Here is a 17,404-nt window from a genome sequence, read left to right as displayed (position 1 = left end):
GTTTTTTAAAAGAACTAGTTTTGAGGTTTTTGAGCATCCTATATGTGACAAAAGGTGACAATTTAAACGCCAAAGAAATTAAAAACTTCAAAGTGAAGATGTGAAGCCTCATATATCATGAACATTTTTTTAAAAAATAGGAAATTTATTTTAAATAAAAAATAAGACATTTTGCTTTACTGAATGGATTGTACTGGTAATAAACTTTAATGATTTAATACAAACTTGTAAATCACTTTCAGTGAGGGCCTTACAGTTTAGCACAGCTTTTATGAAAAATACTAAAGTACTGTCATAGTTTAACAATTTTAATGCTTGGAGATCATGAAAATTAGAACAAAATTCAAGTTTATATGGGAGATAGAGCAGTAAATACAGATACATGCTCCATGTTTTTATAGGTATTCTGTAGGGAGTTTTTGTTTGCTTTCCCCCCAAAAAATTATGTCTGACAAGCATTATACTATGGCACATGCAAACATTAATGGTAATACATCCCAATACTACTCCCCAAAAAAATACAACGTTCAGGTTGTGTGCTATGGTTTATGGAGATGGCATTTTCTTACCAAAAATTGCTTTTACAATTAGATACAATGAAAATTTTAAAGCATATTCTAGATTTATGAATGCTAAATGTGATCTTGATCCCCTTTTAACTCTATACAGGGATTCATTGGTTTTCAAGTCAACAAATTATTCATTTTATGGGCAAAGATTCAGTTATAGGCAACACAACATCTTTATGTATTAATCAATGGCAATATTACTTCATCCATTATATTTGTTGCTCTTTGTTGCAGGACAGGGATCAATATAAGTAAATAAATGTTGCTTCTGGGGGAGTTAGGCAGAAAACCCCCCTGAAAATAAACATCTGTTGTGAAACATCTGTATTAGCTGAAATGTTAAAATAATGGTGCCTGGTTTGACCAAGCTGCTGTGAAAAAATACATTGATGATAATTAAACATATACAGCACAATAAAAAGTCATTTCACTTTGATAACCCTTGGGTACAATGAAATCTATTACTAAAATAAACAAATAATTGTTAAGCTTTACATTTAGACATTAAGGGTCAGATCCTCAGCCGGTGAAAATTGTCGTAGCTCCACTGACTTTAATGAAGCCAAGACAAGTTACACCAAGTGAGGATCTGGCCCTATAATGTTTCCATTTATCTGATTTTACTGTAATACAGATGTCTGAATAGACTGCAGCCCCACACAAATGTGAAACTTTCCCATTTAACCGCAGAGCTATCATCATTAAAAAAGTGATCAGTGTAGCCTAAATATTCAGGGAGATAATGGATATAATCTCAGATATGAGAGACTGAACTGCAGTTCAGAAGTTGATGCAAAAGAAATTTTACATTTACTCATTTGGGTCATTTTTCAGATCATCTCTTTTTTTTTTTTTTTTTTTTTTTACAATAAATCAAACTAAAATTAAAAAACCAGATGCAAGCATTAACCTACTTTAGAAGAGCATAAATGACATCTAAAACGGTGTTGGTCCAACTGTTTTATGAACTAGATGGTTTGCAGTTTTCATACACCTAAAACATTCTATTTGTTTCCCTTGGCATTAGAAGCTTTGGGCAAATTTGGTGGCACTGACTTAACTCGTGATTTTCTCAGATATGTAGATCAGCTAGGTATTATAGAAACTATAACATGGATCCAACCAATAATGTCGAACTCCAATGACCATGCACATTTTTCTTCGCAGAATTACTTCAATAAAAAGTTTTGTATTAGAATTCTCTTGATTTAAAACTATTTTTTCTTAATTAACTGAAACTGGAAGATTGTGCGAGTGACTGTAATAAATCTATACATTATTTATCATATCTGGTAATGCCTTACTTCTGGTAAATTTCAGTAAATGTTGTAAATTACTGATTATATATATTTCTGTTTTCTTTCATTGTTTAAAAGTGAAGCATAATGGCCTCGAAAATATTTGATATTTTCATATGGAGCAAGCACATTCTTCTTTGCTTCCATTAAGAACTTGAAAAATTATAATGCTTTTTTAGAACTCATGTTTTTATTATGAGAGGTAGAACCAACTAAAATTTAGTCACCAGTCATCATAATTGATTCTGAAATACAGCAGGAGTAATTGTATGACAACTAAAGAGTTTTCAGTTATTCCCTCTCTTCTTTTCACCTTTTGGATCCGCCTCTTCTTTTACCCCCCCCCCCCCCCCCCCCCCCAAATGCTATTTGTCTCTGACTTCTGTTTCTTTTGGAAATTTTATCTTCCTTTTTTCCACTTCCTCTCATTGTGCTTCACTTCTTTGCTTTTTATTGTAGAGAAATTGTACCAGTGTCCCTCAAACGTCTAGAATTAAAAACCCATCTTTCATATTGTATTTGATCTGGAACAATAATTTTTCTAACCCCTTTTCAACTGCTTAGATATTTTATGGCTCAAACTGTGTCGGTCTCCCTCTGCATTTCTATTTTTTCCCCTTCAAGACTCCTTGTTCCACATTTCCAGAGACTGATTGACAGGAACAGGTTGGTAAGAAACTTCAGGACATGTTGTTAACATCTGACACTGTGGAAGAGAACTCAGCCCAATCACTGGGCACGTAAAGGGAAGTTGCACCTATTAGAGATGAAAGGAACTGTGCTTAATCGTTATTTACAAGTTACCTGAAACAAAACTCATCTATCCTCAGCTGTTTATTTCAACAAAAACTGTTTTTATCAATAAAGTGACTATTCTATCGTAACTTGGATTTATCTCGCAAAACAATCTGAAACTCAAAGCACAATACTTTGTAAATATCTCAGTTATTGTTTAATGAGTCTGAGGATATTCCTTATGGACAACGCGTCTGTTTTCCCAGCACTGGGAGCTAACAAAACAAATAATAGTGCAGTCATTGCATTTTCTTTGTACTCTTCCTTTAATATTAGAGCACACATTGAAACGATAAGCACAATGAAGAGCACAAAATGCTTCATCGGTGTGGTAACTGTATATTTCCTTTTTTTTCCTGAAGAAATATCAAGTTTTGGATGGTCACAGCCGCAGCAACGCTCACGTTCTGGACACCATACGTTTAAAACAGCTTTGTTACAGAGAAAACTGACTTAACAATTTTTTAAAACATCAGATTTTTAAAAAGGGGGAGGGAGAGAAATCTTACCGTTTAAAGACTGCTGCAGGTTCCAGCTCACTCTGAAACTGCAGGGGAAAGTGGAGCAGCTGCTGAACAAAAGTTTTAGTTTTTTTTTTTTTTTTTTAGAAAGTCTGCAAAACTAATTTCCCACAAAATAGGGCTCAATTTCCGTTTAAGAAACTAGGTCTTGCAAATCTCATTCAATTCCTGATTTTTTCCAATAGCAATGGACATTCATTTTATCTTTCACACATGGACCTAAGAATTTAGACTTAAATTGCAGGAACCAAATGGTATCGGAATTTAGCGGGGAAGAACGAGGGTTTAAGAAAGGGAAAATAGTTATGGTACTGATCATCACTTGATTTTTGATCAATAGCACTTTAATTTAAACCAACTGACTGTCATGTTCGCTGTCACCATTAATTCCAGGAGCCATTTCAAAAGCATATTTAAAATTTTCCAGACACCTGAGACAATGAAAACAACAACCAAGTGAAACAAAACAAACTTCCAGATGCAGAGACTAGAAAGTGGTTTGAGATCCTGTTTTGAAATGGCAGAAAGCAGGGAACTGTTGTCTTTCATTGACCTGTTTCTGCAGCTCATTAACTGCCGGTCATTTCATTTTAAAACAAACGCCCTAACATCTCAGCTCTAGTTGCACCAAGCACAAGTGCAGAAGTATCTGTGCTTAATACTTTTAATATTTTAAGACATCATCTTTGCAGCCGAAGACGCGCCATGTGAGCGGAACAAGTGAGTGACACGTCTCTTGCTGTAATTTATTAACCAGAGGGAATTGAAGTGGCAGGAGCCAGTGTGGTTATTGGCAGCAGTTTCAATTTATCAATGATAACCCGGCTGCTATTCCCATCTGCGCTTAGTTCCTTGCGGGGGACTGATCATTGCTCTAGTGCCGAGACAAGAGTCTTTCTGATCGTTTTAGGGGAAAACATTCCTGTTTACAGATGAACGGCCAAAGGAAATCAAGGGGGACGTTTGTTGACAATACACCTGGGACTGCAGGTGAGGATGCCTGGACGTTTGGATTTGAAGCTCCCCCTCTCCCCTCAAACACCCACTTCCCCCTGCGGAAAGGGGCCGCTTTATTCTGGAGGACAATCCTCTGCAGGTCCTGAACTCCACCTGCCCTTTCCCATAAACACCACGGCTCGTCGGGAAACACTTATTAAAGAGAGCGACTGTCCGTGATCAGGACCAGAGGGGGCCAAATCCGGCTGCGAAGTGCAATTGATGGGGAGGAGGAGCTGAGAAAGCATCGGCCAGACCTGCCTGGAGCCTACATCAGAGGGCGACCCCCTGCCCGTCTGAAACTGGGCCGCGTGTTCACAGATGTCTGTAGAAAACAGTGGGGGTGGGGACTGTGCCGTGCAATAAAGTGTCACTTTTACTTCTCCGGAGTTGCAGCGTTTCATGTGCTGCACGCCCCTGGGCCCCCCGGGGAAAATCTTATCCCGCCGCCTGTGTCAGACAGGATGAGCGGCCCGTCAGGGCTGTAGTGTGTTGATGCAAAGGGCTCGGCTCGCTGACTGTGCTGGAGTTGTGGAGGGAGTTTTTGCATGTGGTCAGTCGCTGTGTTGCTAAGCCAGCCCCCAGCTCACATTACACACGACTGTATTTATAACCTCTCCGAGCCGCTTCCCCCTGCAAGCAGTTCTCTGGGACCACCTTCTATTGGCGTTAACCTCTCCCACTTCTTGACATCTGAGTAGCTCTGAGAAAGCTCATCGAGGTCGAGTGTGTGTGTGTGTGTGTGTGTATGTATGTGTGTGTGTTTTAATGCAACGGAGACTGGCCACTAGGGCTAAAGACCTGGATTATCTGAGCTCTGCTGCTGAAAAGTGTGTCGTTGCCGTTTTGGGGGGGGAAAAAATCCCCAACCAAGCCCTATCTGTTTACAGTGCAAGTTGACAAAGGGTGGTGGAGTTGGATCCTTCCTAAACTCTCCTGCCTGGAACCTGAGACTTGCATGCCATGGATCACACACTCTTTGGCTGCCTGCGCAGCCCTCATGCCACCGCACAGGGCTTGCACCCGTTCTCACAGTCTTCTCTCGCCCTGCATGGAAGATCTGACCACATGTCCTACCCCGAGCTGTCTACTTCTTCCTCCTCGTGCATCATAGCGGGATACCCCAATGAAGAGGGCATGTTTGCCAGCCAGCATCACAGAGGGCACCACCATCACCACCACCACCACCACCATCACCACCAGCAGCAGCAGCAGCACCACCAGGCTTTGCAGACGAACTGGCACATTCCTCAGATGTCTTCTCCCCCCGCCGCTGCCAGGCACAGCCTCTGCCTGCAGCCCGACTCAGGAGGTCCCCCGGAGCTGGGCAGTAGCCCCCCAGTCCTGTGTTCAAACTCCTCCAGCCTGGGTACGAATACCCCGACGGGGGCTGCATGTGCTCCCGGGGACTATGGCAGGCAGGCGCTGTCCCCAGTGGAAACAGAGAAGAGGTCCGGCAAAAGGAAAAGCGACAGCTCAGGTAAAGGCTCGTCCTTTGCTATTCTTGCGGGTGCGGGGCGCGCGCGCGTGTGTGGATCCTCCCGGGGAGAGGGGTCTAGAGAGAAACCATGGGCTTGATGGAGGGACTGCACGTCCCAGCCTTAAGGCTCCCTTTCTTCCAAGCCTTTCTCTGAGGACAGCAGGCTTCAGCGAGTCACTAAAGCCGCGCTCGATGTCTCCATCATAAAGCAAGTTTATCGGGAGCATGGAAAAGAGTGAGCACGTGATAGACCGTGAAATCAATTGCCAGCAGTTGCCTACGGTCAGGAGGGGAAATGTTTGTAGGTTTGATTAGTATTTCGCATCTGGTATTGTGGTTCCTCCCTCCTTCCCCTCTGTTTCAAGATAGCTCTGCTCTTTCCCACCCCCATTCCCCTTTTGAGCCAGTGAAACATATTTCTGAACGCTTGCACAATCCTTGGAAACTTTTTCTTAGAACTGGAACTTTTCTCATGAATGCTAAGTATGTGTTGCATTCTAGGGTGCGTGTCTGTATAGAGCGTGTGTATAATATAGAATATAATTCATTACGGGGCAGGAGTTGGAATTTATAAATCACCATGCAGTGAATCCCATTTTTACAACGCTTAGTATTTCATTTCATGTGCTTGGGCTTTCAGGAAGATTTTGCTGGACTTTTGATACACTGTTTTTGTTTTTTTAAGAAGGTGAGCTGGGATATGCGTATATGCAGCCTATACAGAAAGGTGAAGCTTTATTATACTTTGAGTTTTATATCCCACAACTGAACAGATTTGGGTTTTCAAAGTGGGGAAAGAAACTCACAAAATCCCATACTAACAAAAGACAATGATCAAGGGGCAATACAATAGTTGCAATTGATGACATTTTTATTGTACATTCAAAATATTGAAAATGCAAGAGCAGACATACCAACAAAGCTGTTTTCTAATAATGAAGAGAAAATGAAAGGATTTTCCTGATATTTACTAAAGTTCACAATTGGAAGCATGACCCTGATTCACTTGAAATGTCATTAATCAGGTTTTTAGAAGTTATGGAAAGTTTGCTCATTTTAAAACCTCTTTTTGCAGTTACATTATATTTTCTTCTTTGCAATTCTCCATGTCAATTACACTAGGAAAGTTTTACTAGTGTAAATCAGGATAGGTTTGTAGCATTTTACTTACTGTTACTATATAGGCTGAAAAAAGTTGTCCAAAATAGAAAAATCTGTCATTCACAGACACTTGCAGTGTTATCTGCAATTATACCTTCACTGTGTTTTTAAGCAAACTTGCATCATTGATCATGTGAGGTCTGAGGAATATTAGATTTTTTTTAACCTGAGTTTTTGAAGGGAAGTAATTTTATGCTGGGTTGTCGGGGGGATCAGTAAATTTGTCAGTCATTTACAAATGTAGAAAATTAGAAGAAAACACATCTGTGCTTCACAATACTAGGAAATGTTGATGTTGCTTTCTGTATTTTGCAATGCAAACACACAAATCCATGGGCATTAGGTGGGACTTTGTTGAAGTCAATGGAATCTTTCCATTGACTTTAATGTGCAGTAGATTGCGCCCTTAATAATGATCATGCTGATATAACAACATAGTCTGGAGTTAACTTTCTAAGACAATGTCTGTATACAACCCCAAAATCATAGTACAGCATACAACTCCCCCTTCCTGCCCCTGAAAAATATCAACTATGTTAATGTATTCTGAATGTCTTGATCTAACAAGTCTCTTTAGACAATGATGCAATAGTCACAATATTTCATAATTTTTGAAGAATATTGTTTTCAGATCACAATATTTTACCACGCCATTCTTTTGTTTTAATCTAAACTTCTGTGCTGAATATTTGATATCAGTGTGATTTATGGCAGCAAATCTCATTTTTTAGGGCAGTCAGTGTATTTTTGCAGTTACCGGCGGCAATTGCTGTTCGTTTTACTATATTTAACAAGGAATGTATGTGATGGATCATTCTTTTTGTTTCCTGAATCAAATTGCCATATGTTTTTAAAACATAACTGAATTTTTTATTTAATGCTGATCATTTAGAGAACTTTTAGCCACCTTCCCCACTTATAAACTTCTTGAGTAAATGTTTACAATTAATTATAAATTTAGAATAAATAGCTAATAGGTAAACAAAGAGGCTGTTCAGGTATAGCATCAGCAGTTTCAGAATCTAGCTAATTAAGCACTGGTGCATATTTAGAGAGATACTTTCTTACCTCTATTTACCACTAAAGACAACAGAATATTTTGAGGATATTCCTATGCTCTGAACATGTCCCCGGTTTTTGAACTAAATTAGCCTTGGGGCCATCCCAGTTTTGCGGTATCCGGCTTTCATTAATATAAACTGTTGACATCAGAAATGTTAACTCATAATGTTGAGTTTTGACAGTTGTCTATTCTAAAGAAACCAGCACAACATCAATTAAAGCTACATGCATTATTTTTATTTCCCAAAAATGCTATATTTATTCACCCCTTAAAATTGTCATGAAAATTTCCCAGTGAAGACGTGCATTTTTTCATGTTTATCTTTACCATGATGATAATGGGGCAAAGAACACTAATGCTATTTTATTTGTCCATCAAAAAAATTACTCTTTAAAGTCTCATACTCTTGTACACAGGTGAATGGAGAGGGGGAATCACTTTTTTTGTGTGTGTGTATACTTTGTCATAATTTTGTTCCTTGCTTAGAAAACAAGGTTAAATGTGCCTTAGAAATTATTTAGGTCGAATGACTGATTTTGGATCCCATACTGGGGCCTGAGCAGGCTGGGAAATAACTTCTGAAGATAATGTTCAATAAACTGCTGCATAAACATGGAGAAACTGTCAACTCTGTATACAAGATTTGTGAATTATATGATAGTGGGAAATACCTCTTATTCATCTCTTCCTGGATGCAGCAGGCCAACCTGCCTGGGTCCAAATGTGGGACCGTAAACCAGCATGCAGGGATATACACACAGCCCTTTAAACATTGTGAGTTCATTTCTTTCAAATAAACATTTTTGATGTCAACAACAGCAAAAAATAATAATAATAATAATAAGATGCCACAACATTATGATGTATGCTGCAAACAAATTTATTTATTTTACAATGCAGTAACAGCCAAGATATTTGAGTGCTAATGAGAGGTAGATGAAACAATATTCAATGAATAAGAAAAATATCCCTAAAATGTGTTGTTGCTTTATATGGTATGACTTCTTTCATGAGGTATAATTTGGATATTTTCCCTCTCATAAATTGCCTGTGACTTCTGAAGCCATTTAATTTCACCATTGTAAAATAACAGGTGTTGTTTACAGAGGATATAAAACAAGTAACAAATGCAAAACTATTATAGTGGTTGTCTAAGTCAACATATTTGTGTCTAAATTTTCTTAAAACATCCATTATTCTAGGAAAGATGTGAGCCCAGACACACCTTGGAGACACAAAGTGTAATCTGGATTTCATGTGAAAGCAATTAACTTTCTGAATATTTTAGGAAGTCTGAATTTCAATGGGAAAAATCTGAAAAGCTCCTACTATTTGGGGGAGAACTTCACAGCATAACTATTAGATATGCAACAATCTAAATGGATTGGGATATCTATTAGGCTAGATGAATATATATTAAGATATATGGAGATATACCTAGCTCATAGAGCTGGAAAGGTCATTGAGTCCAGACCCCTGCCTTCACTAGTAGGACCAAGTACTGATTTTTGCCCCAGATCCCTAAATGGCCCCCTCAAGGCTTGAACTCACAACTCTGGGTTTAGTAGGCCAATGCTCAAACCACTGAGCTAGCCTTCCCCTCAACATTAAGAGTGAATACATGAAGATATGCTACTGTGAATTGAATCCCAATGCCATTTAAAAATACTATTAAGTATGAAAAATATTTTTACATCTGGCACATAAAGACTGTATAGAGTGCAGAGATATACAGAGAGATTGATGTATGTAAATATAGCTATATATCCATTTATATTTTTTTAAATGAATATAAAATGCCATCATGCAAACGTAGTCTACGATGTGCCTTCAAAGAAACTGCTTTTAAAACCTAAATACTATAAATGTAGTGTCTAAAATGATCACTTCAAAGCAAGTCATTTTGATAAATGACTATAAATAGTGTGAATTCATTGGTTTCAATGACTTCTGATTGCTCTCTAAAACATTTCAGTAAGAAAAATGAGCTGCACCCGCATAATCAAAAGGACTGTGTAACTGATTCATCAATATGTCTATACTTTTCAGCGTGGCTGTAATGGAAGCAAGAGAAATACATGCTATTGGCTAAAAACTTTCTCTGGAAAGAGTTAATTTGTTAATTATGTTTGGGATGTAATATCAAAACATCACTTATCATGAACGGAAAATGTCAAAATATGTAGGTTATACAAATCAGAGAGGTATGTACCAAATGTGTTGAAGTCAAATTGAATGATCATGCTATTTTAAAGAGAAATACAATACAGATGATTCCTTATCAGAGACCAGTGTTGCATATTGCATTACTTAGTGGATTGTTTTATTGGACAAAATTTACACTTTGCTCACAGCAACTATAATTAACAAAAACAGAACTGTATCTTTCATAGATACTAAATTATATTTTAATTTGTACAATCTAAAACTCCTTGCTCTTAGCAAAATGACAGATTTAATATATTTTATCACATCTCTTTGCGTTAACTATGGATGGAAAATAGCATAGTCATACCATCTAATTTGAATTGCTATCTGTTTAGATGTAATGAGATTAATTTGTAGCTACAAACATTTAAGCCCTCCTCATTCCCCTATTAAAAAAACAAACAAAGATATCAAGGCCTCAGTCCAGAAAAACATTTAAGCATGTGCTTAACTTTTTGAGTTGTTCCATTGCTTATAGTTAAGCACATATTTAAATGCATTGCTGGATCAGACCCAGTTTTTCTATAATACACCAACATAACTATGCAATTGTGTCTTACTTTATATTAGCCAGTACCCAGACTTACAAGTAAAGTCACTGAAAATTTTGTCTACATAAGGAGTGCAATATTAGGATCCATTGTAGAGGCAGAGAGAGATACACTTACACACAAAGAGATACAGGAAGTGTGAAAATATATAAAGAACTGGAAATTTTACAAAAACCAAACCACTGAAAATTCCATTTAAAAATCACAACAATACATTATTTTTAGGATTTTAAATTTATTGGAAAGTGGGGGAGGGGGGGAAGGGAAGAGTGCCAGTTGCGTAACTGAAACACAAATTCCAGCAATAGCAATAGACTGGATATCAATTTAGGTATCACCTAATGGTTAGAACAGATGCTAATCTGAAATTACCTAAAATTGTATTTCATGTTGTGGTTTTTAGCACTAGAAAATAAGACCCAAACTAACAGATCCTATTTAGAGTGTAATTCTAATGTTCATAGTACTTACAATAGCAACTGAGAAGCGAACATATGCCTTAGGATTTTTTCTTTCATACAGTTATCCTTATAACCATAAAATAGCAACTAGTTTGTAATCTCCAGAGTGTTTTAAGTGCACTCGTTCATCTGAATTCAATTAGCCATTTTGGAATCTTCATTTTTTACATTTTTATAATTCATTGGTCTTCATGCACTTGATTATGCCTTTTTGAAATCAATGGAAGTGGGATCAGGCCCTTCATCTTGAAATTCAAGGCAAGGTGATTACATACACTTTAATATAGCCCTTAAGAATCATGTATTTTATACTGCCCTTTAAGAATCATGGAGCATTCCTCCATTATATCTCTTATAAACTTAGAAGTGGATCTCAAACAAATTTTTGCTGTGGCTCAAAAGTCATGGTGGCCAGACATCAAGTTCACGATGGTCTCACTTGAGAATCACTGGTTTTGTGTGCAGTGTGAGTGTTTCCTATATTGTTTTTTCTCCTTTGGTAAGATGTCCTGTACAAGCAGTTTTCCATGTCCAAATGTGGCGCATTAACAGTATGCCTTAGTTTTCTAGAGTGAGCAAAGCTAAAAATTCATCAATGAGGGGTTTTTTTGCGGAAAGAGTTCTCCACAGGCCTGCATCTTTGTTCTACTCCTCTATTTATGGAAATCAGTGGGACTGTTCTTTACCATAAAGTTATTGTTGTGCATGTTTGTAGTATTGGGGACCAACATTTCTGATTATTCAAACTGAATGAATTTTAAAAATCTAATTTATGTGTCTCTTTATATATTGTGGGTGAAATCCTGTCTCCACTAAAGTCAATGACAAAACTCTCATTGACTTCAGTAGGGGCAAGATTTCACCCTATGTGTTTACTTTATACACATGACTAAGGTCAGGCAAGGAAAATAGACTGATTATTCTCTCTTACAATTATAGCTATGGTCATTTTCTGATTCTTGCATGCTAGCAATAGACACCTTTGACAAATGTTACGGAGGAATGTTTATTTCACAAAAGAAAAACTGGACTGTTTTAATTTTGTAGAAACATTTATATACTTAGAATTTATAAATCCATATTACATAATCTACATTTTGGGATAAATTTGACATGATCATATCCCTTTAAAAATATTGCTTTCATGGCCAAGATGTCAATCATATAGATATTTTTCATTCATTGCTGGGTTTTTTTTTACAAAACTTATCTAAAATGTCACTGGTATTGTGTAGACAGCTGCATAATAGTATATTAAGATTCACAGAGTGATACAGTAGAGTGAAAAACAATTCATAATACATACTTTATAATAATGGTGTAAATTACCGTGCTGTTTATCCTTTACTTTTATGAATGTACATTGTTTCTAAATAACTTTGACCATTATGTCCATGTACAAATGTCAAAAAGTCCTCTTAATTTTAAAGCCAGTACATTAACATAATACTCATTATAGATCAAAGAATAGGACCTGAGGGTAAAATGTTGGCCTCATTACAGTCAACAGCAAAACCCTCATTGACTTTAATAGTCAGGATTTTGCTCTGAGTTTTGGAAGGGCCTTAGACTTTCTGCCAGAAAATAATTTTGGGTGCATTTTATAGCACTTATACAACCTGATTTAAAGGTGCAAGTGTTATATAATATGCCTGCAATTATGTGCAGGTGCAAAAAACAGGCTGCTTCTGAAAATCAGAAGCTAAATGTTTTAGTTCTTAGCAACTGAGTAAACTTAATGATCCAATCTTATATGCATTGAAGTCACTGGGACTTGCACTTCAATTCACTGGGAGTAAGTCCAGCTTCGATATCTTATTGATAACTACATATACATAAGCCTTGGGGTATTGGAAAATGGGACCCTTAAGTATATGAAAAATAACAAGACACTAAGCATATTTAAACTCAGTTGAAAGAAAAGTTCTTTTGTAGATTGAACCTACATTACCGTTTACATTTCTCTTTAACTGATGAAACAAAATAGTTGGCCCAACAGAGGACGAAATAAGTCTCAGAGGAATGATTCAAATCATTCAATTACTATGGAAGAGCATCATTTTACTAAACCAATAAAATTCAGTGGATTATGAAACTCCAAAGGACAGCCAAAGAAACTTTTTTTTGAAAAGCCGCTTCTTGGACTGGAGAAAAAATTGATTCACTAATATTATTTATGGCAAGTAAAGTATGAAAAATTAGATTTGAAACAGATTACTGCAGGTTGTGCTGCAATCTAGGTGCGGTGTTCTTTTTTTCTGTCCCCACTCTCTCTGATCTACAATAGCTATTTTTAATTTTAGCAACTGAGCTTTAATAAATACTGCCACACAGCAGCTCGGTAACACACACTTGGAAATTTATCCATCACCACTGTATCTAATATTTTTAGTGCTGAAGGCCTTCATCCTACAAAGATTTAAGTAGATGCTTAACTTCACACATTGCAAGTGAAATCCTGGCCCCTTTGAATTAAATGGAAGTTTAGCTATTGACTTCAATGGGACCAGGGTTTCTTCCTGTTAGCAGCTGCACTGACTTTGATAGCTCTACTTACATGCCTGGAATTAAGCATGTGCTTAAATGTTTTGGTGAATTGGGGCTTTAGTCTCTGTCTTAAATTTCCAAAAAGAAACTGTTTTATTCTTTGGCCCTGAAAATAAAGTTGGACGTGTCATCTGACTATACAGCTGAAAACCTAAAGAAAGTTGAAGAAAAAGTGGTGGGATTTTTGTCCTGCCTTTCAAGTGGGAACCAAAACCAAACCAATCCAAAACAACAACTCTGGAAAGGATCCCTAGAGACAGGAAAATTCCATGAGGTTTCCTTAATGTAGATTCCCACAAATGTTTCTTTTGAGGATGGGAACTCTAATGGATGCGGTCAGGGAATCCTGTACAACCAGTTGTCTCTGCCCTTAAAGGGGATTCCAGTTCCCTAGCACAGCGGGGCTCCATGCGGAAGATAACATAGCTTGGGGCTCTAAAACATTTTTATGCATTCTTTGGGGTGTTTGTATGGAATGAAGCATATTCCCCACCCTGACAAGCTCCAATCCCATGCCCTGCCCACACGTGGATCCCAGATCTCTCAGAGATCTCTGCATAAGGCGTTGGGAGAGGGGACACTATTGAGGAGGTGGCCGACGTCACTGCTCCGGCCACTTCCCTGTGGGCTAGGAGAGTTTCAGTCATGGTGGTACCCTCTTTCCATACAGATCGGGGGAACTATTGGGCCCATTTTGTGCAGGCAAAATATCCAAGATGGATAAATAATTATCTATGCTTCTGACCTAGCAAAACCCTTAAGCAGATATTTAGATGTGTTTTGGCCTGATCCAGTCTGAATAACTCCTTGTGTTGATTCCTAATTCTTCTGTAAGCTTTGAAAAATTTCTCCTATCTGTCTACATAACTATTTGTCCCCATGACGCTACTGACTGAGAATGTACACATCATTCCTTACACACATATTAAACATATATGCATTTTTTTCTTTCTCAGCTAACATATAGTGCATACTGCTAAAATCAAATTACAAATAAAGAATTTTTTCTCTTGTCTTTTTCCTTCCTAATGAACAGACTTTTTAAAAATAAAATTTAGGACAAGCTGATTATATTTCTTTAGGTAAAATATATAAAGCTCAAAGTAACTGTTAAATAAGAGTTTGAGAACAACTATACTGGGCTCGATTCTCAGCTGGTGTAAATTGGCACACCTCCATTGGACTCAGTATTGCTACACTGACTTACCCTGGCCGTGTGACAATTTCTTAGTGATGAACTGTACAAAATGTTTTCCATTGAAAGAAAATAGCAGTACCACAACTTATAATTAAAATATGTTAATATGAGCAAAGGACCTTTTGCTCTTAATCCATTGAAACGTATGTCTCTGAAAATCAATCTTCAAAAAAATACAATTGAAATTCTGCAAGGTGCTCCGAGCACTCCCCTCTTGCTGAAGTTAGTGGGAACCAAGAGCACTGCAAGCTCTAGTCTATAATTAGTAGTAATGTCTTGCTACTATTACAAAGTTTAAAGTAACATGCTGATGCAGTTATATTATTGACTGTATTCTTGTTTCAGAAAAAGTTTTGGATTTGTGCTGCAGCTAAGGCCTAATCCTGCGGGAAGTTAATTTAGCCTTCTCAAGGACTTTGGGACTCAGGCCCTTACTGTTTTTTTTTTTTTTTTTAATGTTTGGGGGAGCTTGTTTGGTTCTTATGCCTTAGAGAACTTAGCACCTTTTTCATCCACTCAGAGAGGGAACAGTGCCTTTACATTACAGTTTGTCTTAAAGGGTAATGTTTATGTGATACTGACCTAAAATAAATAAAGAAATGGAGAGACCAAAGCCTATGTAGGACTATGTAAATGTGTGTCAATGAATGCAAGATGAAACAAAATTAGCTATGTATAGACAGCATAAGTGAGGAAAATAGGAGGATTAATTAGTGCACGCAAAGTTCCTTGAACTCTATAAATACAAAGTATTATCTCTTCTTAAAGTTAGCATTTTGTATGCTATTGGTAAAGTGGAATTAAGTAATCACTTCTATAACTGGTCTTTAAAAAGAATATATTAAGTCATCCACATTTATGGAATTATTATTTTAAAATGTTAGTAGATCAAATATCTTTAAATGTAATTAAAATATTGATGTGAAAAAAACACAGAAGAAAAGCTGGAGATCAATCCCTAAATGTTCAGATTTGGTTTAAATTATGAAGGACTAATCTGCCAAACTTCCCTGTATGTTTTGTGTTCTGAATTTTACTTCCCTTGTTCCTCCACCCCCAACTCTTTTTATATTTTAATATGTTACTACAGTTTTATAAGAACAAACATCTTTATTGCTTTAATATGAGGGAATGCAGAGAAATCTAATACTATGAAACCTCATATTTCATGGGTTCCAAACTGAAATTTAGACGTAAGGAAGGTCTCATTTGAGATAGATATTTTCCATGCCAACAGACTTTGCAGGAATTTCACATTTTTGTTTTTTGCAAACATATCACAAGGGCTTTGCCAGCCATGACACCCAAACAAACACGTTTTTTTGGATGGAGCTAATATGTTTCAAGTACAGTGGCTAAATGTGTTCAACAGCTTGACTGTGTTTAGTGAAATAGCATTTATAGACAGGGGCCTGATCCTACATTCGGAGTTGATGGGGCCTTCAAGTCCTACTGAAATCACTCAGCCCCTTGCTGGATTGGGCCTTTTGTAAACTGAACTGCATACCTGTTCCTGTAAAGCCCTAATCCTGAAAACATTTAACATTGCACTTAGCTTTAATGTCATGCATATGTAACCTACATAGAAAGGAGGTAAGTCTAAGCTCGTATTCGATGCGATTTACTTACCAATTCTGTGCTACAGAAATCCTCTCTCTGACTTGCAGAGACCATGAATTCATATCCTTGCGAGAGACTGCAGTTGTTTTTTCTATAGGAACAATCTAAAAAGTGGAAATTATAATGGGATTCACTTTTTTCTTCTTCTTAGGAATCCAATACCAGTCTTTATCATAAGACAGTCTCTCACACAAACACACACAATTAGCAGTCAACGTTTTTCCTTTTTTTTAATTGAATGACTCTCCAAAGATAAATCATTACTCGCAGACTGCTAGACTGACTAACGTTAACTAGAGATTTGCTATTTTCCTTTAAAATGAAGAATCTGAATTAGAGCCAAACCCTAAAATATATATATTTAAACCTCACAAAATAAGTAAATGGATTAGGACTTTTGCCAATCGGAGATCTTCTGCTTTCACGTAGGTCATGACAACTAGGTATAGACATTCACTTGTATCACAGAACCAATTTTTTCAGCATGCATGATACTAAGCACAAACACAACGTCAAATATACACACACACACACACACACACACCGATTGCTGCAGCTGTTAGGTTCAATGGTGTGATATGACTCTCAAAGACATTAAGCCTCCAGTCTATGATTTCTACTTTGTGGTGTTTTCCCAGTCTCAATCCCAATGACTTCTGTAAAATTACTGGAAACTATATTGAGATCCAACCTACAGATTCAGTCTGGGTTACCCCCGCAGCTCTATCTTTTCCATGCGGGGCTGGGCTGTATCTGACTGGTGCGCAAATCAAAATGGCTGCCAGTTATGTACCCCTGACAGAACTCACTTCTGACTGGACAGGAGCTTCCGGCTTCTAACTAAGGGTTTAACATGTGTACTTGAACATCTGCCCTTATTGAAAACTTCCACTCCAGTTTCAGAGCATGATTAGCTTCCTGCACTCCCTCTAGTGT

The 17,404-nt window shown here is 37.3% G+C and overlaps 1 protein-coding gene and 1 long non-coding RNA gene across 3 annotated transcripts in view; one reads left to right on the top strand and one right to left on the bottom strand.

Annotated features, from left to right (window-relative positions):
- Positions 1–3,204, bottom strand: part of LOC117872270 — a 33,215-nt gene extending 30,011 nt beyond the window's left edge. The window contains exon 1 of the long non-coding RNA XR_004644442.1: positions 3,172–3,204. This is a non-coding gene — a long non-coding RNA (uncharacterized LOC117872270). The remainder of the gene's footprint in view (positions 1–3,171) is intronic.
- A 1,623-nt stretch (positions 3,205–4,827) lies between these two features.
- MEOX2 (mesenchyme homeobox 2) overlaps positions 4,828–17,404 on the top strand; it is a 70,626-nt gene continuing 58,049 nt past the window's right edge. For both annotated transcript variants that reach the window (XM_034760552.1, XM_034760553.1), the window contains exon 1: positions 4,828–5,659. In XM_034760552.1, the coding sequence (XP_034616443.1) occupies positions 5,143–5,659 (517 nt within the window). In that variant the 5' untranslated portion in view covers positions 4,828–5,142. The remainder of the gene's footprint in view (positions 5,660–17,404) is intronic.

This window comes from Trachemys scripta, chromosome 2 (assembly GCF_013100865.1).
Source record: "Trachemys scripta elegans isolate TJP31775 chromosome 2, CAS_Tse_1.0, whole genome shotgun sequence".
Lineage (NCBI taxonomy): Eukaryota > Metazoa > Chordata > Testudines > Emydidae > Trachemys > Trachemys scripta.
The sequence above is the reverse complement of the archived record's forward strand: the minus strand, read 5'-3'. Positions and strand labels throughout refer to the sequence as shown.